This window comes from Solea solea, chromosome 17 (assembly GCF_958295425.1).
Source record: "Solea solea chromosome 17, fSolSol10.1, whole genome shotgun sequence".
Taxonomy (NCBI): Eukaryota; Metazoa; Chordata; class Actinopteri; order Pleuronectiformes; family Soleidae; genus Solea; species Solea solea.
In genome coordinates this window covers 23,216,570-23,240,381 of record NC_081150.1, presented here as the reverse complement: position 1 = coordinate 23,240,381, position 23,812 = coordinate 23,216,570, and the positions used below count along the sequence as shown (strand labels likewise).

The 23,812-nt window shown below is 41.7% G+C and overlaps 3 protein-coding genes across 3 annotated transcripts in view; all 3 read right to left on the bottom strand.

Moving 5' to 3' along the window:
• LOC131443415 (uncharacterized) overlaps positions 1–2,241 on the bottom strand; it is a 2,801-nt gene extending 560 nt beyond the window's left edge. Inside the window, exons 1-5 of the mRNA XM_058613033.1 lie at positions 1,556–2,241; positions 1,236–1,277; positions 903–995; positions 467–580; positions 1–25 (exon numbers count right to left, since the gene is read on the bottom strand). The exon at positions 1–25 is cut by the window's left edge and continues 560 nt beyond it. Of these exons, the coding sequence (XP_058469016.1) occupies positions 1–25; positions 467–580; positions 903–995; positions 1,236–1,277; positions 1,556–2,126 (845 nt within the window). The 5' untranslated portion in view covers positions 2,127–2,241. The remainder of the gene's footprint in view (positions 26–466; positions 581–902; positions 996–1,235; positions 1,278–1,555) is intronic.
• A 633-nt stretch (positions 2,242–2,874) lies between these two features.
• On the bottom strand, positions 2,875–5,342 carry LOC131443315 (uncharacterized). Its single transcript, XM_058612837.1, has 5 exons — positions 5,247–5,342; positions 4,476–4,625; positions 4,228–4,350; positions 3,008–3,659; positions 2,875–2,894 (listed from the first exon to the last, which is right to left on the bottom strand). The coding sequence occupies exons 1-5, from the start codon at positions 5,286–5,288 to the stop codon at positions 2,875–2,877; spliced, it is 987 nt and encodes a 328-aa protein (XP_058468820.1). The 5' UTR covers positions 5,289–5,342.
• A 10,503-nt stretch (positions 5,343–15,845) lies between these two features.
• On the bottom strand, positions 15,846–23,458 carry LOC131443314 (NLR family CARD domain-containing protein 3-like). Its single transcript, XM_058612836.1, has 8 exons — positions 23,335–23,458; positions 22,839–22,917; positions 21,294–21,477; positions 19,403–21,203; positions 19,133–19,306; positions 18,861–19,034; positions 16,551–16,597; positions 15,846–16,470 (listed from the first exon to the last, which is right to left on the bottom strand). The coding sequence occupies exons 1-8, from the start codon at positions 23,400–23,402 to the stop codon at positions 15,944–15,946; spliced, it is 3,054 nt and encodes a 1,017-aa protein (XP_058468819.1). The 5' UTR covers positions 23,403–23,458; the 3' UTR covers positions 15,846–15,943.
• Positions 23,459–23,812: the final 354 nt, after the last annotated feature.

The following is a 23,812-nucleotide window of genomic DNA, read 5'->3' as shown; positions in this document are numbered from 1 at the left end:
CAACGTCTCACAGGAGCTTGCTTACCTAAGTAGGCAGAAAGAGATCACATTTTGATTAAATTGACAATTTGCAGAGCTGTGATCTGTAGCTCACAAGGCCACTAACTGCGCAAAACTAGCTTCCACTCTTTGTTGAAAGTAAATTCTTCCAAATTTGTTTGCTGATCGTAAACTTTTAAGTGTGACAAATTTGCAATTAACTCAGGAAATCAGAAAGGGGGCAAATACTTTTTCACATATATATTTTCGAACCATTGTCACACATTGGGTCTTATTCCCTTTCTGGGTAGGAAGCTATGTTAGGTGTATTAAGAATTCAGAGACATGCTTTTATTCAATGATATAAGCATCAACATTATTTTTTTTAAGGCAACCAATAGACCATTTTCACTAAAAACAAGGTAAAAGACGTTAAAAGCAATTGAGTGGCACTGGCCCAAAAGAGGATGCAAGTCCCAAAGCTTACCTCTCTTTCTTGCAGACACACTATGGTTTTGGACTTGCGATGTGGAGGTACATTCTTGCAGGGATGACGTGCTGACCTCATCTTCTGACCCCTGTTGTCCTGGCATAGTGACATCTAGAACAGAAAGAACTTTATTAAAAGACATAAAATATGAAGAAACAGTCAGTACAGTGATTATTTTATCAAATCAAATTCTATTTGTACAGCCCAAATTCACAAATCACATTTTGCCTTGGAGGGCTTTACAATCTGTACTGCCAGTTTGCGTCTGCCTTTAGTTCACTGCAATTTGAAGGCAGAAATACTCAGAAATAAAATGTCACACTTACGCATCAGAGAAATGCCACATAAACAACATGAAAAACACAATTTTCATCGGAGGGGGTCTTTAAAGAGGAGTGTTCAAGATCAATCTTCTTTCATTGTTCAAGCTCACCCGTTGGAGACACTCCCTGGTTTTGGACTTGTGATGTTGAGGTACAGATGTTCAGGGATGACATGCTCTCCTCATCTTCTGACCCCTGTTCTCCTGGCAGAGAAATGTAATATTACTACTATACTTTGACAATACAGTGCATCATAGAGTAGATTTCAATCCCAGACCCCTGTCTTGCTGAACCAGACTTGCACCCCCGAGACAATGTACTATATTTTGTATCCTTGTCTTCACATAATGTCAGGAAATAGTGAATCAGGGAAACCTGAAAATAAAATACAAATGCAAAGCTCATAAATCTCCATGACAAATTTAAAAACATTCATCACATACCTTCAATGTCCTCTTCTGAAGGCCCCTCTATGCCAATGGTCTCTAAAATATTAATTGATATAGTATTATTGAGTTGGAAAGCTGAGACTGTGGGCAATCTGGCAATCAAGAGCAGAAAAAAAATACAGTTTGTGTGTGCATGTCTAAGTTTGACACGCATTTTTGCATATGTATAGTCTTACAGAGGAGGATATGATTTTAAACTTGCAAATTACCTGCATACAATTCAATTACTTAAAAAATCCAGTTTAAGTCACTTACTGAATGCTGAAGACTAAATATCATATATTGCACCTTTAAAATATAATAAGTCTTAGTACCATTCACGTCAACTTGAATTTCATCCAGGCTCTTTCCTTTGTATTCTCCTAGGCGTCCCTGTTCCATTGCCAGAAGCACTTTGCTGATTTTGGCCAACTGGAGGGTGCCCTCCGGAAGGCGGTAGTGCTTTCGGTGCACAGCAATATTATGGCCAAGGAAGTCTGCCAACTGATCGAGTTCTGTGGTCTTAAGGTTCAATACAGTAGAGAGGGTGGCGATATGTTTCCTCAGTCTTGTTGATGTTAAGGCTTTAGGATTTTCAAGGTGATCACATTCTTTCACAAACTGCCTTATGCAGTCACAAGCCCTTATGTAATGGACAGAGTGAGGTAATGCAAACAGATATCCATTTTCAGACAGCACTCCACATTCTTCTCTCTTCTCAGTCAGAGCATCAAGTGACTCTCTCATGATTGGGGTTAAAAGAACTGGAACCTTTCTTCCTCTCTTTCCTACAATTGTAATCCTTACAAAATGTTTGCACAGCTTCTGTTCAAGCGGTGTAAGGGCCAAGCTAACGTCACCATGTGTGTCTGATGTGTCCTTTGATAGATACGCAGACAGAAGCATCCTGGACACTTCCCCTCCTCTCCGCCGGTTAAACAGTACAACTTGTGTGAGGGTAACTTTTGCAAGCTCCTTCCAGTTTGATGGTGATGGGTGTTTTTGCAGATCATTCAAATGTTGCTGCCGTTTCTCAGCTAGATGACAATGAAACTTTTGAATATCTTGTGTGAAAGGTAACAGTAGAGGAGCATTCCATTTGGTCTGGTCAAGTTGAGTTAATGCTTGGCTTGCAATGTCAAATCTCCAACTTTCTTGATAAAGCAGCGCAAACTCCTCAGCATCTTGAGTAGCTTGTTTATCTTTCTTTTTCAGGCCTTCGGACTTGATAAACATGGCCAAAGAATACAAGCTGTGTCCAACCTTGCGAGCAAGAGACGGACATTGGTATTTGCCAGTTTGCTCACTGAATCCAGATAGGCTCTTTGCAGCAGTGACCACCTGACTGTACTGTTCAGGTTTTATGAGTTCTTGGATGGTCTTCACATGTGTAACTTGTCTTGCTTTCAATAACAGCCTGCCAAGCTCTCTCAGTTTTTGCCGAATATACTGGTGTTGACTGACCACCTTCTCGTTCTTCCTGAACAGTCTGTAACCATATTCAAGAATACAGCGGTCTTCTTTAATAGCAACTGCAATCCTGTCTTGATTCATAACACTTAAGAACTTCCAATAAGCATCATTAAATCCAGGTGGAGCAGGTTCAGCGAAAGCACACAAAGAAAGAACACGAGTTTTACCGGGTTTACTACTCTCAGGTTTGAAGTTGCAAACCTGAAAATGCCGCCACATTGCTCTTCTTGAGAACAAACCATAGCAGTGAATACAATGTGCAAATTCCTGTCCTTCAGATTTTTTCTGTGGTTGCTTCCATGGGATGAGTTTGCCTTTCTGTGTCTCCAAAACCTCACTATTGTTCTCAAAGTTGCCCTTATTTCGTATGTAGTCCAACTGCAGTTTCCTTTCTTTTGAGTTCTTTGGCAAACTGGATGCTTTTGCAACATCTGTTTCATCTTGGTGTTTACGCCACAAGTGCCTTGACATTTTCTGGACAAACTTTCTGCAATAAAAGCAGAAATGTTTTTTGTTGTAGCTTCTAGACCCATCCATCTTCTTTAAAACTGGATTGACATACATAGACTGCTCTTCTTCCAGGGGCATTGAAACACTCACATCCTTTTTAGAATATGTTGCAACTATTTTCTTTTCATTACCATCAACTCTGCTATTTGGAAATATTTGTGTGGGGTCATGACCTGTTTTAAAGGGTCTCTTCTGGCTAAAATCAAGCTGGCTCTGACTGGAAGACCTGCTTCTTTTCTGCTTGGAGGACTCACTTCCACTCTCCCTGGGCTTAAACTTGCTCCGACTGGAAGACTTTCTTCTGCTCTCACTAGATGCACCTTTGTTCCTTTTTTTATTTTCCAGGGTTAATTCCAAACTGCTATCACTTTCTGTGCTTTCGTCCTTGGGACATGGAATGTACTCATCTTCACTGCCAATGTTAGAGTTATCTGATTCCACAAGAGGCATCTGAATCTTTAAAGAAAGAAAAAAAAATGTAACTCATTTTGTAACATATTAAGTGTAAACAATCTGAGTACACTTTAATTGTATATGCATACAGCGTGAAGATAAATTCTCTATGGAGCCTTCTATACTGAGTATTTTAAGTTCAAGTAAGTGTAAAGAAATAGAAAGACATACTGCTAATTAATGTTAGACTAAAACTTTTTACTAAAAACTAGGTATTGCCATTTTCATTTACTTTAAATGAAAAGAACCAGGAGGTCTGTCTGACCGTTAACATTGGTTCTGCCAGCGTTTCCAGTCAGACACGATCATATTGCATGTATTGCACGGGTTAGAGTATCAACGGACATGAAAATTAAGGCCCGATCCGACCCGGTTAGAGTACATAAAGTCCAAGCCCCGGTACTACACCATTGTGCATACAGTTGTGAGAAAAAGCAAATATTGCCTATAGCTGGTGAAATCTAAATTGTGCCCATCCCTCATTAAAACCTTGAAACAATTTGAATATGTCATATATACACACAATAAAGCCTCAAAATGATACAAATACAAGAATCAATTAAAGACTTACAGGATGGCGAGAGCTTCTTCTCAGCCTCTGTGAATCCCTTTCAGGCTTAGAAATCAAAGTGCCCTCTGTGCTGTCATCACTTGAATCGTAGAGACAGCCAGCAAAATCTTGTAGTCGATCCATCTGCAAAGGGAAAACATGGAGATATGATTTTCCCTTTTTGTTGACACGATAGAAAAACAAACTGCAGGGAAAAGTGCCCATCAGCTATGTACTCATATTGTTTTAAATAGATTTTAGGAGCTTACCATAATGCTTTTTGTGCGTCTCAGAGGTGGAAGTTCATCATCTGATTGCTCTCTGGAATGGTTGTTTGGAGAAGCCTCATCACAGGTTTCTTTCAGAACAGTTTCATCTGAATCGCACGAATGACGAGAAACCTCTGGTCCACTGTCCATCTGCAAAAAAAAAAAAAAAGTATGTCAAGTAGGGCTGGGCGATATATCGAATATACTTGATATATTGAATATACTCGATATATTGAATATACTCGATATATCGCGGCTTGTTGTCTGTGCGATGTAGAAAATGACTATATCATGAAACTCGAGTGTTGTGACGCATTTGCTTTTAGCCGCTGACTCTCAAATGCTTTCTCGTCTCTCCCTCTCACAGACAGACAAAACAAACGCACCTAGTTACATACGTCAGTCTGATACGTGCAACTTCACACGCCCTTGCCCAGCAGAGGAGGACGAATTAATTCCGAAGAAAAACAGCACAGGATCCACTGCTGGTGGTGGTTTGGTTTCAACTTAAGGCTAAGGCAAAATATCGAGATATATATCGTGTATCGTGACATGGTCTAAAAATATCGCTGTATTAATAAAAGGCCATATCGCGATTATTAACCTACGATTTTAGGATTGTTAAGTAGTTTTGATCATGACATGATCTGACCAAAAAGCTAAATACAGTAAAGAAATGTAAACAGTGGCCCAGTAGACAGTGGAAGTATAACAGCTTCATACAAGTCACCGCAGATATTGGTGATGGATGCGTCTACAATGTAATTTTACCTGTGCGTTAGTCTCATCTGGCTTTGATTCCATGTGGAACATCTGAGGTAGAGGGTTGGTCTCTGTCTCTGCTGCTGCAGGAGTCTGAGGGTCTTTCACCTGAAATTTAGATAGCAGACAAGAAGACAATTAGAACTGACAGAAATTACAACTGTATGTGGAGACATTTACAGGCTAATAAGGTTACCTAATGGTTAAACTGTTTCTGAAACAGCACAGACCGTCAAACTGAGAGCACAACATAGTCTTTCTAAAAGTAGTAGGCACCTCTAATAACCTATGATAAGGATTTGCATTGGGTCACATTGTAAAGTTTGCTTTGCTCAGACAGTGTGCAATTACAAATGTTAAAATCAAACTTGAGATTATGCTAGGTTCTGGACAGTGCCATAGGAACAGTTTGAGTGAGAACCACACGGAAGGGCCCCACATGGGTGAGACTAGAAACATACGAGTGGTGTGTTACAGTATGTTACCTGGTCTCATCGAGGAGAGACGAGAGAACAAGTGTGTTTGTGACATAAAAGGCCCCATAAGGACATGACTGGAAACATGCGTGTGTGTGTGACATTAACTGGCCATTATCACACCACCCAAAAAGTACTTCTGACAATGTGAACATTGGCCCATTTGAAAGTAGAACAGCTTCATACAAGTCGCCACAGATATTGGTGATGGATGCATCTACAATGTCATTTTACCTGTGCGTTAGTCTCATCTGGCTTTGATTCCATGTGGAACATCTGAGGTAGAGGGTTGGTCTCTGTCTCTGCTGCTGCAGGAGTCTGAGGGTCTTTCACCTGAAATTTAGATAGCAGACAAGAAGACAATTAGAACTGACAGAAATCACAACTGTATGTGGAGACATTTACAGGCTAATACGGTTACCTAATGGTTAAACTGTTTCTGAAACAGCACAGACCGTCAAACTGAGAGCACAACATAGTCTTTCTAAAAGTAGTAGGCACCTCTCATAACCTATGATAAGGATTTGCAGTGGGTCACATTGTAAAGTTTGCTTTCAAACTCATAACAGCTCAGACAGTGTGCAATTACAAATGTTAAAATCAAACTTGAGATTATGTCAGGTTCTGGACAGTGCCATAGGAACAGTTTGAGTGAGAACCACACGGAAGGGCCCCACATGGGTGAGACTAGAAACATACGAGTGGTGTGTTACAGTATGTTACCTGGTCTCATCGAGGAGAGACGAGAGAACAAGTGTGTTTGTGACATAAAAGGCCCCATAAGGACATGACTGGAAACATGCGTGTGTGTGTGTGACATTAACTGGCCATTATCACACCACCCAAAAAGTAATTCTGACAATGTGAACATTGGCCCATTTTGAAAGTAGAACAGCTTCATACAAGTCACCACAGATATTGGTGATGGATGCATCTACAATGTCATTTTACCTGTGCGTTAGTCTCATCTGGCTTTGATTCCATGTGGAACATCTGAGGTAGAGGGTTGGTCTCTGTCTCTGCTGCTGCAGGAGTCTGAGGGTCTTTCACCTGAAATTTAGATAGCAGACAAGAAGACAATTAGAACTGACAGAAATCACAACTGTATGTGGAGACATTTACAGGCTAATAAGGTTACCTAATGGTTAAACTGTTTCTGAAACAGCACAGACCGTCAAACTGAGAGCACAACATAGTCTTTCTAAAAGTAGTAGGCACCTCTCACAACCTATGATAAGGATTTGCAGTGGGTCACATTGTAAAGTTTGCTTTCAAACTCATAACAGCTCAGACAGTGTGCAATTACAAATGTTAAAATCAAACTTGAGATTATGTCAGGTTCTGGACAGTGCCATAGGAACAGTTTGAGTGAGAACCACACGGAAGGGCCCCACATGGGTGAGACTAGAAACATACGAGTGGTGTGTTACAGTATGTTACCTGGTCTCATCGAGGAGAGACGAGAGAACAAGTGTGTTTGTGACATAAAAGGCCCCATAAGGACATGACTGGAAACATGCGTGTGTGTGTGTGACATTAACTGGCCATTATCACACCACCCAAAAAGTAATTCTGACAATGTGAACATTGGCCCATTTTGAAAGTAGAACAGCTTCATACAAGTCACCACAGATATTGGTGATGGATGCATCTACAATGTCATTTTACCTGTGCGTTAGTCTCATCTGGCTTTGATTCCATGTGGAACATCTGAGGTAGAGGGTTGGTCTCTGTCTCTGCTGCTGCAGGAGTCTGAGGGTCTTTCACCTGAAATTTAGATAGCAGACAAGAAGACAATTAGAACTGACAGAAATCACAACTGTATGTGGAGACATTTACAGGCTAATAAGGTTACCTAATGGTTAAACTGTTTCTGAAACAGCACAGACCGTCAAACTGAGAGCACAACATAGTCTTTCTAAAAGTAGTAGGCACCTCTCACAACCTATGATAAGGATTTGCAGTGGGTCACATTGTAAAGTTTGCTTTCAAACTCATAACAGCTCAGACAGTGTGCAATTACAAATGTTAAAATCAAACTTGAGATTATGTCAGGTTCTGGACAGTGCCATAGGAACAGTTTGAGTGAGAACCACACGGAAGGGCCCCACATGGGTGAGACTAGAAACATACGAGTGGTGTGTTACAGTATGTTACCTGGTCTCATCGAGGAGAGACAAGAGAACAAGTGTGTTTGTGACATAAAAGGCCCCATAAGGACATGACTGGAAACATGCGTGTGTGTGTGTGACATTAACTGGCCATTATCACACCACCCAAAAAGTACTTCTGACAATGTGAACATTGGCCCATTTGAAAGTAGAACAGCTTCATACAAGTCACCACAGATATTGGTGATGGATGCATCTACAATGTCATTTTACCTGTGCGTTAGTCTCATCTGGCTTTGATTCCATGTGGAACATCTGAGGTAGAGGGTTGGTCTCTGTCTCTGCTGCTGCAGGAGTCTGAGGGTCTTTCACCTGAAATTTAGATAGCAGACAAGAAGACAATTAGAACTGACAGAAATCACAACCGTATGTGGAGACATTTACAGGCTAATAAGGTTACCTAATGGTTAAACTGTTTCTGAAACAGCACAGACCGTCAAACTGAGAGCACAACATAGTCTTTCTAAAAGTAGTAGGCACCTCTAATAACCTATGATAAGGATTTGCATTGGGTCACATTGTAAAGTTTGCTTTGCTCAGACAGTGTGCAATTACAAATGTTAAAATCAAACTTGAGATTATGCTAGGTTCTGGACAGTGCCATAGGAACAGTTTGAGTGAGAACCACACGTAAGGGCCCCACATGGGTGAGACTAGAAACATACGAGTGGTGTGTTACAGTATGTTACCTGGTCTCATCGAGGAGAGACGAGAGAACAAGTGTGTTTGTGACATAAAAGGCCCCATAAGGACATGACTGGAAACATGCGTGTGTGTGTGACATTAACTGGCCATTATCACACCACCCAAAAAGTACTTCTGACAATGTGAACATTGGCCCATTTGAAAGTAGAACAGCTTCATACAAGTCACCACAGATATTGGTGATGGATGCATCTACAATGTCATTTTACCTGTGCGTTAGTCTCATCTGGCTTTGATTCCATGTGGAACATCTGAGGTAGAGGGTTGGTCTCTGTCTCTGCTGCTGCAGGAGTCTGAGGGTCTTTCACCTGAAATTTAGATAGCAGACAAGAAGACAATTAGAACTGACAGAAATCACAACTGTATGTGGAGACATTTACAGGCTAATACGGTTACCTAATGGTTAAACTGTTTCTGAAACAGCACAGACCGTCAAACTGAGAGCACAACATAGTCTTTCTAAAAGTAGTAGGCACCTCTCATAACCTATGATAAGGATTTGCAGTGGGTCACATTGTAAAGTTTGCTTTCAAACTCATAACAGCTCAGACAGTGTGCAATTACAAATGTTAAAATCAAACTTGAGATTATGTCAGGTTCTGGACAGTGCCATAGGAACAGTTTGAGTGAGAACCACACGGAAGGGCCCCACATGGGTGAGACTAGAAACATACGAGTGGTGTGTTACAGTATGTTACCTGGTCTCATCGAGGAGAGACGAGAGAACAAGTGTGTTTGTGACATAAAAGGCCCCATAAGGACATGACTGGAAACATGCGTGTGTGTGTGTGTGACATTAACTGGCCATTATCACACCACCCAAAAAGTACTTCTGAAAATGTGAACATTGGCCCATTTTGAAAGTAGAACAGCTTCATACAAGTCGCCACAGATATTGGTGATGGATGCGTCTACAATGTCATTTTACCTGTGCGTTAGTCTCATCTGGCTTTGATTCCATGTGGAACATCTGAGGTAGAGGGTTGGTCTCTGTCTCTGCTGCTGCAGGAGTCTGAGGGTCTTTCACCTGAAATTTAGATAGCAGACAAGAAGACAATTAGAACTGACAGAAATCGCAACTGTATGTGGAGACATTTACAGGCTAATAAGGTTACCTAATGGTTAAACTGTTTCTGAAACAGCACAGACCGTCAAACTGAGAGCACAACATAGTCTTTCTAAAAGTAGTAGGCACCTCTCATAACCTATGATAAGGATTTGCAGTGGGTCACATTGTAAAGTTTGCTTTCAAACTCATAACAGCTCAGACAGTGTGCAATTACAAATGTTAAAATCAAACTTGAGATTATGTCAGGTTCTGGACAGTGCCATAGGAACAGTTTGAGTGAGAACCACACGTAAGGGCCCCACATGGGTGAGACTAGAAACATACGAGTGGTGTGTTACAGTATGTTACCTGGTCTCATCGAGGAGAGACAAGAGAAGAAGTGTGTTTGTGACATAAAAGGCCCCATAAGGACATGACTGGAAACATGCGTGTGTGTGTGTGACATTAACTGGCCATTATCACACCACCCAAAAAGTACTTCTGACAATGTGAACATTGGCCCATTTGAAAGTAGAACAGCTTCATACAAGTCACCACAGATATTGGTGATGGATGCATCTACAATGTCATTTTACCTGTGCGTTAGTCTCATCTGGCTTTGATTCCATGTGGAACATCTGAGGTAGAGGGCTGGTCTCTGTCTCTGCTGCTGCAGGAGTCTGAGGGTCTTTCACCTGAAATTTAGATAGCAGACAAGAAGACAATTAGAACTGACAGAAATCACAACTGTATGTGGAGACATTTACAGGCTAATACGGTTACCTAATGGTTAAACTGTTTCTGAAACAGCACAGACCGTCAAACTGAGAGCACAACATAGTCTTTCTAAAAGTAGTAGGCACCTCTCATAACCTATGATAAGGATTTGCAGTGGGTCACATTGTAAAGTTTGCTTTCAAACTCATAACAGCTCAGACAGTGTGCAATTACAAATGTTAAAATCAAACTTGAGATTATGCTAGGTTCTGGACAGTGCCATAGGAACAGTTTGAGTGAGAACCACACGGAAGGGCCCCACATGGGTGAGACTAGAAACATACGAGTGGTGTGTTACAGTATGTTACCTGGTCTCATCGAGGAGAGACGAGAGAACAAGTGTGTTTGTGACATAAAAGGCCCCATAAGGACATGACTGGAAACATGCGTGTGTGTGTGTGACATTAACTGGCCATTATCACACCACCCAAAAAGTAATTCTGACAATGTGAACATTGGCCCATTTTGAAAGTAGAACAGCTTCATACAAGTCACCACAGATATTGGTGATGGATGCATCTACAATGTCATTTTACCTGTGCGTTAGTCTCATCTGGCTTTGATTCCATGTGGAACATCTGAGGTAGAGGGCTGGTCTCTGTCTCTGCTGCTGCAGGAGTCTGAGGGTCTTTCACCTGAAATTTAGATAGCAGACAAGAAGACAATTAGAACTGACAGAAATCACAACTGTATGTGGAGACATTTACAGGCTAATAAGGTTACCTAATGGTTAAACTGTTTCTGAAACAGCACAGACCGTCAAACTGAGAGCACAACATAGTCTTTCTAAAAGTAGTAGGCACCTCTCACAACCTATGATAAGGATTTGCAGTGGGTCACATTGTAAAGTTTGCTTTCAAACTCATAACAGCTCAGACAGTGTGCAATTACAAATGTTAAAATCAAACTTGAGATTATGCCAGGTTCTGGACAGTGCCATAGGAACAGTTTGAGTGAGAACCACACGGAAGGGCCCCACATGGGTGAGACTAGAAACATACGAGTGGTGTGTTACAGTATGTTACCTGGTCTCATCGAGGAGAGACAAGAGAACAAGTGTGTTTGTGACATAAAAGGCCCCATAAGGACATGACTGGAAACATGCGTGTGTGTGGGACATTAACTGGCCATTATCACACCACCCAAAAAGGAAATCTGACAATGTGTACATTGGCCCATTTGAAAGTAGAACAGCTTCATACAAGTCACCACAGATATTGGTGATGGATGCATCTACAATGTCATTTTACCTGTGCGTTAGTCTCATCTGGCTTTGATTCCATGTGGAACATCTGAGGTAGAGGGTTGGTCTCTGTCTCTGCTGCTGCAGGAGTCTGAGGGTCTTTCACCTGAAATTTAGATAGCAGACAAGAAGACAATTAGAACTGACAGAAATCACAACTGTATGTGGAGACATTTACAGGCTAATAAGGTTACCTAATGGTTAAACTGTTTCTGAAACAGCACAGACCGTCAAACTGAGAGCACAACATAGTCTTTCTAAAAGTAGTAGGCACCTCTCACAACCTATGATAAGGATTTGCAGTGGGTCACATTGTAAAGTTTGCTTTCAAACTCATAACAGCTCAGACAGTGTGCAATTACAAATGTTAAAATCAAACTTGAGATTATGCCAGGTTCTGGACAGTGCCATAGGAACAGTTTGAGTGAGAACCACACGGAAGGGCCCCACATGGGTGAGACTAGAAACATACGAGTGGTGTGTTACAGTATGTTACCTGGTCTCATCGAGGAGAGACAAGAGAACAAGTGTGTTTGTGACATAAAAGGCCCCATAAGGACATGACTGGAAACATGCGTGTGTGTGGGACATTAACTGGCCATTATCACACCACCCAAAAAGGAAATCTGACAATGTGTACATTGGCCCATTTGAAAGTAGAACAGCTTCATACAAGTCACCACAGATATTGGTGATGGATGCATCTACAATGTCATTTTACCTGTGCGTTAGTCTCATCTGGCTTTGATTCCATGTGGAACATCTGAGGTAGAGGGCTGGTCTCTGTCTCTGTTGCTGCAGGAGTCTTCACCTGGATTTCAATTAAACAAGAATCAAACAAACTGATGTTAAATCATATCACACAGATCAAAGATCACATGCATTCCCATAGATAAACTCATATGGGAAACAATATTGGACAAAATTTGCTTTTACAAGATGGCACATTTTTACACACTCATTTGTCAAAAAAAATATTCATGCTGAATCTAACCAACTCACCATACTGCGCCAAGGCCATTTTGCATCACCATAGCTGTAGTCAATTTCAGATCCTATCTCTATTTTCTTCAGGGCAAAAAGGCACAAGTGCGGCTTGTTGTTTACTATGATTTTTCTCATGACACAATTTGGATTTTTGTGGTTGTCATTGACTAATCTTCCAAGAGATCCATCTTCTTCAGATGCATCAAGGCTGAAAAGTACAAGAAATCAGTTTTGTTGGAAGACATAATTTTAGTACTCGTGCTTTAGTTCAATCATTAACTATTAAAAGTTTATTTCAGGGTTCAAGGTTAATTTCTCTAATCTATAAAAAACATCTCTTTACATGCTCACCACAAGTGACGGTTCTGCCACTCAAAGTCAAAGAGAAATGTGGGGTCAATCTCTGAGTACGGTAGTGACCGGCATTCTTCCTGTGTGAGGAGTTTACCCCTGTACTCCAAAACAAAGTCCCCTGGTTCAATGGGCTGCGTAGCAAACACTCCTCTTCCTAGAAGAATATAACAAAGAAAACGATTCATTTGCTTTTGAAATGCACAAGTTCTGTCAAGGAACCTTCTACAACTTACCTTTGAAACTGTCTATGAGTCTTGACATAAATCCAGACTTGTCAGTGCAAGACAGAATATATGTCTTTGCATCATCTACAGGCTTTATCCTTCTCCTCCTTTTGGACATAATGGCTCTGTGAAAATATTTTTAATTATTACTACACATACGATATAAGAGATTTGTTCAGTGAGTCAAGTTTATATTGTCATGAGTTGCCTAGATTGCTAACTGCTGATATACATAAAACAATTATTGAAAACAAACAGTAGTGTTTCCCCTGGGTTTATGGCATGTTGTCCTCTTCTCTCTCTATCAGGTTATAGGTGTGTGTGATTATGCGTTTGTTTGTGTGTAAAAATGAAATAGCTTTGCTTTAATTAGATCAATAACATCATTATTTTCCCATACTGAATGTCAAGTTAATTTCATTTATCAAAAAACTTCAAAAGATGTAATTTCAGGTCACTTTTCCCATGTTTAATTTGAATTAATAATGATATTAATTATCTAATTTAAGCAAAGATAAAAAAAGAGGTCACTTAATTAGTTAAAGAGTTAATTTATAAAGCTCTTAAGCACTTTTGGATTTCATTTTCAATTTTAGGGAGTTGATATACAGTTTAATTTCATTATAGTAGCATGTAAAGATGGGTATTTTTTTATAAACTTAGACGAAAGGCTAGACCAAATTTATAGATTTATAATTTCATTTATATTTATACATTTCTAGACTATTAGACTTTGTGCCTTATATAATTTGTCTTATATAATTGTCTTAAAAAGATCGCTAGCTGCTAATGTTAGCAGCTAGCGATCGCTAACTGCTAATGTTAGCAGCTAGCGATCGCTAACGTTAGCGCTAATGTTAGCTCGCCCATTATATCGCTAAGTTAGCAGCTAACCGCGAGTAGCTAACGGTAGCAGCAAACAGTTATTGTAATAATCTGTAAAAGAAAATCGCGAGCTGCTAATGTTAGCACGCGTATTATATAGCTTACGCCAGCAGCTAAACACAACTAGTTTACAGTAGCAGCTAACAGTTACTGTAATAAATTAATTAACATAACTAAGATATAAACGATATAAATCCAACAAATTCACACCTACCTGTTGCATGCTGTCGATCTTGAGCTTGATCTTCCTCTTCTTCTTGTTAAAACCCTACCCACTTCCTGAAGTGTGTAAACAAACTTCCGGTGTGTGTGTGTCCGTACCTTCCACCTTACAAGCTCCGGGGGGCGGTAGTGAGCAAAAAGTTTACACACACTTACACACACATTTCCAGTTTTTCTGACCTTGTGGGCCAAGTGAAAAAAAAGCAAGAGGGGCATCAGGGGGGGCTGCAAAGCTCATTTTGAATGAAAACCGGTGTGGGGCCCACCATTTAGGGCCCCATACCGGTTGTGGGCCCCCCGCGGTTGGTGTGCTCCCTGCGGTGGGACCCCATGAAGTAAGAAATGTAAGTGCACACACACACACACACACTCACACACAGACACACACACACACACACACACACACACACACACACACGCACACACACACACACACACACACTCACACACAGACACACACACACACACACACACACACACACACAGACACACACACACACACACAGACACACACACACACACTGCTGCCTCCATCACTAAGTTCAAATGTCTTATTTTGTCACTTCAGTGTTTGAAATCCTTTGTTCAGATTGACGTCAGTGACACAAAGTGACCACACGAGGCAGCAGAGGACCAGCAGCTCCTGTGTCCCCGCAGCTAAAATCACTGGTTTTCTCTATGGGCTTTGGTGTGGGAGAGTGAGTGGATGGAGCTGTTAATCTATGACCTAAAAGAGCGTAGACTTAATCTGACATAGATTGTATTAGGTGTCAGTACCTCGTCATCAACACAACAAAGTAGATTAAAGTGATATGATGTGGTTTTTATTGATGTTGAAAATGTCATTCTTCATTAAGCCACAGAAACAGAAACCACAGACACTGATGATGTTTGGAAAGTGCAAAAACCCTCTGAGTGTCATGAGTTTCCTGTCACTGTGGACACGTTCTTTGCTGTCGTTCACAGAGCAGCAGGAGGACAGAGGTCATCCTGAGGTCACGCACACTCAGTTTCACCTGCATCACAGCAGAAACCACACTTCCTCATTCATGGCATAATCTGCTCATGTGTGTTTCATTTTCCATGTGTGTGTGTGTGTGCGTAACTCTGAGTGTTGTTCTGCTCACACGCAGCAGGGGGCGCTGTTGTCAGGCAGCATGAAGAGGAGGAGGAGGAGAAGCAGTGCATGCTGGGACAGAAAGGCTCGTCAGTGAGAAGATGATGTTCTTCAGACAAAGAGTCAAACTCTTAACATCTTTATTTACTTTGTTTTCTATTGGATTGAAAACCTTGAATTTTATTTTATATTATTTTGACTTCTTTCTTTTTATTTTATATAAAGCATTTATTCATTTTTAATTGATTTTACTTTCTGTATCTTTTAATTTCACTTTCAAACATTCCCATTTTTGTTATTTTTAATCTCAGTGTGTGTGAACCTGTGTGTTTCAGGCTGGTTCTCAGCAGCAGGGGGCGCTCACAGCACAGGACGGCGGCTCAGTTAATGACAGACATGTTGATTTTTTAAGTCTTTATTTATTGATGGTTTCAACAAAGAATGACTGAGACGAGCTTTGACCTCGTCCACCACTGAAGCTGCTGTCTCTTCATGTCCTACAGAGGACACAGAGACACTGAGGAACCACGACCGACCAGGAACCCAGGATAAACCGGTTCAGTGAATGTGGTCCTGAAGGTGTGGAGGTGGATCAGTGAGTCAGAGGAGACGCTGTAGAAGGACAGAGTCCCAGCAGGACAGTCCACATACACTGATACTCTGTGAGAGACAGAGGACATGATGGGTGTTTCTGTCCCACAGTGACAGACAGAGTTACGATGAACATCAGAGCAGCTCAGACTCCAGGACTGATCATTATCTCCAAACACACAGTCAGAACTGTGGCCCTTCCTCTTGATTCCTCTGTAACTCAGTGATATATAAACATCTCCTCTCCACTCGACCTCCCAGTAACAGCGACCAGTCAGACCAGGTCTACACAGCAGCTGAGACCAGAACTCAAATCTGTCTGGATGATCAGGATACGACTGATATTCTGTCACACAGGTCACTTTCCTGTTGTCGTCAGACAGTTTGAGGTTTCTGTGCATTGTGTTTGTGTCCAGTTCCAGTTCACATGAATCTGATGAAGACAACGAGACACAGCTGCAGTTTATTGATGATCAGCTGATATGTTGTTATTTCCTGTAAATCCATACTTACACTTCCTGAGACCAGGTTTTAACCTCTGCTCTCCAGCATGGTCCATCCTGGAGGAAGAAACAGTCTGAATGAGTTTCTGTCCAACATGAGTCCAAACTGTTGTCTTAATGACGCACTCTGGTGGACACAATGATGAACTACAAGGACAGGTGTGTTTCAAAGAGAAGACGGTGGCTGTTTCTCAATACTCAAGTAAGCAAGTATGTACTTGCTTACTTGGGAAGTATATACTTGAGAAGTACGCTGGGAGTATATACTTGCCAAGTACAGGAGTACACAAGTATGTGGTTGTTTCTCAATACTCAAGTATGCAAGTATGTATTGTTCTGCTGTAGTTCTGCTGTAGTGCTGCAGTGCTGCAGCCTCATTAGCGCCACCTACGGTGTTGATAAATGAACATATGAAATACTTTTAATAAATGCATATATATGTTGTTATTATTTTTACATTTTAAATATTTAACTTCATTTATTAATTTATTTCTATTAAAATATACAACACGAATAATACAATGTGGAAAATAGATATATTACAGCATTGTAAAGTAGTATATATATATATATATATATATATACAAATATATACTACTCTACATATCTAATATTTACATATTATATTTAAATACAGATACAATGACCGTGCGACTTTAATATAAATCTAACATTCAAAGTTAAAATAAATAAAACATTAACAATATACAAACTTTTAAACTGTCAGGTCAAAACGTTTCCATTAAAAACAAAATAACACGTCAACAACAAATCTATGGATCACACCGAGCATCTAATGACAGCGACGTCTGAGCCAGCGGATCATTTCATCAGGACAGGCCGAGGTCACGCTGCTCTGTGCCGGGCACAGTGAGCGCCGAGCGTCCGCAGAGGCGGAGCTTATCGTTTTTGTCGTTTTTGTCAGGCTTCCTTCTTCTTATGAAGGATAGGTGATGAGTTGATGATGCAGGAGAAGACCCCACTGACACAGGACTTGTACCGAACAAAGGGATTTGATTTAGTCACAAGTCAGGCGTCAGAACCAAGCTCTGCAGCAGCTCGGGAGAATGTGTTCTTGCCGAATCTCCGAACAATTCTGCCTCAGAAAAGCAAAACTAACCTTATATAGATTTTCTAGCATTCTTATTTGCAGGCATCACATGTTTGGACCCCCGCCTTTCTCCTGTTTCCATAATGCAACAACTTGAAGAACAAGTTGGGTCCGGATATACCATACTGTCCCATGATCTTTAAATTGGACAATATCACCATTTAGTCAAACAAGAGACATCTATATTTCCTAACTAACCATATTCAAAACAGACCCTCAAGTTTCCTGTCCTATACAGGATGCCTATTGTAAAACGTATGGTCTGACTTGTCATGTGTCCCAGAGACCCTCTTGTCTCATGTTTACTTATTAATGTCAATCATCAATACATTGAAGTATTAAACTTTAGGTGTGTTAATGTGTTCTTCTTAGTTCATATACTTCAGTATTCTGGGATACATGGCCATCCCAAGTACGCTCAAGTCACCTCCGATGCATACCTGGTAAAAATGGGCGGAGCGAGAATACTTCCGGGTCCTCGCTGTTCGCTTACTTGAGAATTGGAACAGCACTTGAACAGTACCGGAGTACGCAAGTACGCACAAGTATGGATATTGAGAAATGGCCGGTGTCTGCAGAACCGGAGACCACAATTTCAGGAGGCTACGCATTTACTCAACAGCGCCACCACGTGGACAACACAGAAGACAACTTCTGTTTATACATTTGTTCGATACCTAGTTTCCAGTGCTTTCGTGGTTTTTTCAGCTGCGCGTCACAGATTAAACACATGGCTACTTATGCAGCTGCTGCTGCGGAGGCTCGTCGCTGTTACTGCTGCTTCCAAAACTTGTGTGTTTTCACCGTTGAATGAAGAATGAAGAACAACTTGATTGTAGCTGTTAGATGACGAACATCTCGTACACAACTCACTACAAACACCACAGAATAAAGACATCTTTACTTTAGTTTGACCGTAGACTTTGAAGTGGACCAGGACTGTTCTGTACCCAGTACCAGGACTTCTCACATGATGCTGCTACTCTGTGCAGATGATCTGTCCAGTTCATGGTTCTGGTCGTTTCTCAGGCTGAACTACGTGACATTCACTCGTTCTCACGAGGTGTTTAAAAAGTGTCACTAATGTTTGGTTATACTCACTGACAGAGGAAAACATAATAACAGGACATCTTCAACCTGAACCTGCTGACAAGTTTGAATACTGCTGATGAACATGAAGAGGAAGGAGGAGGAGGAGGAGGAGAATACCTGAGAGTGTCCAGTCTCCAGTGAGGACTCTTCAGTCCAGCAGACAACAGCTTCTCTCCTGAGTCTCCTGGATGATTGTAGCTCAGGTCCAGTTCTCTCAGATGGGAGGGGTTGGAGTTCAGAGCTGAGGTCAGAGAAGAACATCCTTCCTCTGAGACCAGACAACCTGACAGACTGGAGTTAAGAAGATATGATGAACTCAGTGATTCAGAAAAAAACATCTTCATCAACAAGAACCTAAAGAAGCAAAGAGTCTGAGTCAGAGTTCTGACCTGAGAGTCTCCAGAGAACAGTGAGGACTCTTCAGTCCATCACACAGCAGCTTCACTCCTGGATCCTGCAGGTCGTTGTTACTCAGGTCCACGTGTCTCAGACTAGAGGACACAGAGCTGAGGACTGAGGACAGAGCTTCACAGCTTCTCTCTGAGAGTTTACAGCCACTCAGTCTGAGGAAGAAAATAGTGATGAACAAAAGGTTAAACATGTTTGTCTTGTGCTCTTTAGAATATGTCTTATTAATATTTATATACTGATCCACGTACAGAGCTTTGTTGGAGGCTTTGACCACCGGCAGCAGCTTCAGAAGAGCCTCCTCTGAAGCAGAGTATTTCTTCAGGTCAAACTCTTCCAGATCTTTTCCTGATGACAGTAAGATGAAGACCAGAGCTGACCACTGAGCAGGAGACAGTGTCTCTGTGGACAAGCGTCCTGATCTCAGGAACCATTGGATCTCCCCCACAAGAGAACGATGGTTCAGTTCATTCAGACAGTGGAACAGGTTGATGCTTCTCTCTGCTGACAGATTCTCACTGATCTTCTTCTTGATGTACTCAACTGTTTTCTGATTGGTCTGTGAACCACTTCCTGTTTGTGTCAGTAGACCTCTTAAGAGCTTCTGATTGGTCTCCAGTGAAAGACCCAGGAGGAAGCGGAGGGACAAGTCCAGGTGTCCATTTGGACTCAGTAAGGCCTCGTCCACAGCACTCTGGTGCAGATGATTCAGTTCAGGTTTGTTTGTTTGTATGGACTGCTGGCTCGTTGTTGGTTCTTCTGACAACAGATTTGTTCCAGAGTTGATGAAGGTCAGATGAACATGAAGAGCAGCTAGAAACTCTTGAACACTCAGATGGACAAAGCAGAAGACCTTGTACTGGTACAGGCCTCTCTCCTCTTTAAAGATCTGAGTGAAGACTCCTGAGTAAACTGAAGCTGCTGTGATATCGATGCCACACTGTGTCAGGTCTGATTCATAGAAGATCAGGTTTCCTTTCTGCAGCTGCTCAAAAGCCAGTTTCCCCAGAGACTTAATCATCTTCCTGTTCTCTGGACTCCAGTGTGGATCCGTCTCAGCTCCTCCATCATATTTGACCTTCTTCACTTTGGACTGAACCACTAGGAAGTGGATGTACATCTCAGTCAGGGTCTTGGGCAGTTCTCCTCCATCTCTGGTTTTCAGCATGTTCTCCAGAACTGTTGCAGTGATCCAGCAGAAGACTGGGATGTGGCACATGATGTGGAGGCTTCGTGATGTCTGGATGTGGGAGATGATCCTCCTGGCCTGCTCCTCATCTCTGAACCTCTTCCTGAAGTAGTCCTCCTTCTGTGGGTCCATGAACCCTCTGACCTCTGTCACCATGTCCACACAGTCAGGAGGGATCTGATTGGCTGCTGCAGGTCGTGTGGTTATCCAGAGGCGAGCAGAGGGAAGCAGTTTCCCCCTGATGAGGTTTGTCAGCAGCACGTCCACTGAGGTGGACACTGTGACGTCAGTCAGGATCTCAGTGTTGTGGAAGTCCAGAGGAAGTCGACACTCGTCCAGACCATCAAAGATGAATACCACCTTAAAGTCTTCAAACCTGCAGATTCCTGCTTCTTTGGTTTCAGTGAAGAAGTGATGGATGAGTTCCACCAAACTGAACTTCTTCTCTTTCAGCACATTCAGCTCTCTGAAGGTGAAGGGAAACATGAGCTGTACGTCCTGGTTGCTTTTGTCTTCAGCCCAGTCCAGAGTGAACTTCTGTGTTAACACTGTTTTCCCAATGCCAGCCACGCCCTTTGTCATCACTCTTCTAATTGGTCCGCCTCTTCCAGCTGAGGCTTTAAAGATGTCTTCTTGTCTGATGGATGTTTCTGGTCTGTCTGATTTCCAGGAAGCTTTTTCAATCTGTCTGACCTCATGTTCTTCATTGACCTCTCCAGTCTCTCCCTCTGTGATGTAAAGCTCTGTGAAGATCTCATTAAGAAGGGTGGAGTTTCCTGCTTTAGCCACGCCCTCAAACAAACACTGGAACTTCTTCTTCAGGTTTGATTTGAGTTCAGGTCGACAAGCTGAAGCTCTGATTACTGACAGAACACAAGAATATAAATCAGTGAGTGGATCATTGAGAAAATAAGATGTTCTTCCTTTCACATTAAAAGTCCTCTTACTGTCAGCTAGCTTCTCCTGCTTCATCCTCCTTAAGAAGTCCTCTGTGATCTTCAGAAAGGCCTCTCTGCTGCTCCTCTGCTCCTCATCCTCCCTCTGACTCTCTGAGACTTCTGTGTGATCTGTATCCAGAACCTTGTGGATCTTCTTCAGCTCGTTCTTCACAAAGCGGATGATGTTCTCCTCCAGCAGCTGGAACAGAACATGTGAAGTTCAACCTCAGATGATCAGTGACAGAGTGAAGTCCTGCAGGTCCACAGAGCAGCATCCAGACTGTCAGGACCAGGAGCCTCATGTATAAAAGAGTGCGCAGCTTTCATACTAAAAGACGGCGTACGCACAAAATGTATAAAGTACGTACGCAAAGAAAATCTCAGATTAATAAAACTGTGCGTACGCCAAGTCCTGCGCACCTTTTCTTTATACATCCCATCAAACGTGAAACTGAGCGGAGATGAATGAGGAACACACCACGCCCACCCACAAATGAATATACAAATGACTCTAAAACGCCTTCGTCCTGAAGAAAGAGGACAACTGTGGCAGCAAAGAAAGAGCGAAATAAAAGAAAAAGAAGGAAAGTGCACGATCAACTCGTCAATTTATGATGTATAAATCTGTAAAAATAGATTATTTTGGTCGTTTCTTTTGGAATTAGTGATAAACACAAAGGAACTAAATGTCAGGGTCACAGCGACTGCTCTCATATTAATATTGATGCTTAAAAAACTGGCTGTGCATTGATAGTTGATCCTGTGCATGTTTTTTTCTGGTGTAACATGTATGTTTAGACATGACTGATCCATGTGAGCTGAATTTACAGATTATTTCAACAATCTATAAGTGTCACACGTCATCATCTACACACATTACGCACAAAATAAGCAGACAGAGTTCACGGAGTTACTCCATGTAACCATTCATTACTGTCACTGATTGTGTTGTGGATGCTGCGCCTTTCTCTTCCGATGAAAGGCGCAGCGGTGGCAGTGACGTGAGTTCATGTGTTCATGTCAGCAGCTGTGTTTACATCACTGTGTTACATAAAGAAAATATTCATCTGTGGAAAATTTATTTCAGTAATTTGCTCAAAGTAAATAAGTGAGTCTCCCTCTCTCTCACACACACACACACACACACACACACAGGTCTGTAGTGTGTGTTGGCTCACAGGATCAGTTTTGTCTTCAGTGTCCTCTCTGATGTTATCCACATATGTTCAAACGTACGTGGTGTATCAGTATTGTTTGTCACAGAAAATTCATGTTTGTCACTGTAGACACATTAATAATATTATTTTCAAACACTGTGATAAGTTTCAGAGCTTAATATTGCAGCGTCTCCACCTGACAAGAGTTTGCGGAGCTCTCGGCAAATTCTCACGGCAGCTCGAGAGTTTGCGCTGCGATGCGCAAACTTCCACGCCAAGTACATTTTTATACATGCCGTCTGTGCGTGAAAGCAAGCGTACGCCGTCTTTTTGTGCGTACGCACGGTTTATACATGAGGCCCCAGGACTCTGCTTCAGTATTAACAGTAGTACATTTACACACCTTAAATATGGAGTCCAGGTCTGCTCCACGCTGCTGGACAGACTGACCACTGAGAACCTCTGTCCTCTGCTGATCAACTCTGAGGAGAAAAGATTCAGTGTCATTTACTAAACAATCATTTGTTTCTACCAGGTTTTCAATGTGCTGCACCTACGATTCTTCTTCAGCCAAGTTCACATGACATGAGTTTGACAGGTTGAAGACAAAAGTCCCTGAAGGACAGTCTCTAGTGTTTGTTATGTGTGAAGTCTCAAAGACACAGTCAGAGAGGCTTGTCCATGAGTCCCTGACCAATCACGGACTCTGACTAGATTTACTGCTGGAAACGTATTCAGAGACGAGGACAGGCTGAAGACGTTTAGTGGAGACAGAAAAACAACATTGGTCCACCAAAGAGAAGAAGAGTGTTTTTCTGGATTCAACATGTTTTGGACTAGACAGGCTCCCCCTGGTGGAGGATCATGTAAGTGTGTGTTACTATGTGTGAAATTCTTACATCAGTTCAACATGTTTTTGTCCATCCTTGAAGTTAATATAACGACCTATAGACAAGTCACTCTTCATGGACACACAGCTGGGTCCAGGTCCAGGTCTTGCAGAGTCTGGTCCCTGTTGACGGATCCTCCTACAAACACAGGACATGACATGTAAATACAACATCTGCTGTGATTGATCTAATTAATGATCTACAGTATCAGGAGACACAAGGAAAACAGGTTTGTGTCAGAAATGGTTGAGTGTGACCCAGATGGTGTCAAACACTACGCTGATTAACACATTTAAGACTTCCACATCTTCAGTCAGATCACTTTACCCAAACCCAAGCATGTGAGCCAGGACTGTTCCACAATTATTCAACATTTCTTATTTTTTCATGGGTCCAGATCTGAGATTAAATGGGGACGGGTCTGTTTGGGACTTGGGTCAAGAATGTCTTGGGTCTGCATGGTTCTGGGTCTGAATTCTCAAATATT

Bases quoted from the DNA above. Each gene is read 5' to 3' on its own strand.
- LOC131443315 (XM_058612837.1), bottom strand. From the start codon at position 5,288: ATGTTCCACATGGAATCAAAGCCAGATGAGACTAACGCACAG. The intron at 4,626-5,246 runs GTAAAATTACAT...TTTTTTTTGCAG, and splicing joins CAGATGAGACTAACGCACAG to ATGGACAGTGGACCAGAGGT. The intron at 3,660-4,227 runs GTAAGTCTTTAA...CTTTCTTTAAAG, and splicing joins GAAGAAGCTCTCGCCATCCT to ATTCAGATGCCTCTTGTGGA.
- LOC131443314 (XM_058612836.1), bottom strand. From the start codon at position 23,402: ATGAAGAGTGACTTGTCTATAGGTCGTTATATTAACTTCAAGGATGGA. The intron at 21,478-22,838 runs GTGTGTAAATGT...GTTCTGTTCCAG, and splicing joins ACCTGGACTCCATATTTAAG to CTGCTGGAGGAGAACATCAT. The intron at 21,204-21,293 runs CTGACAGTAAGA...GTGTTCTGTCAG, and splicing joins GATGAAGCAGGAGAAGCTAG to TAATCAGAGCTTCAGCTTGT.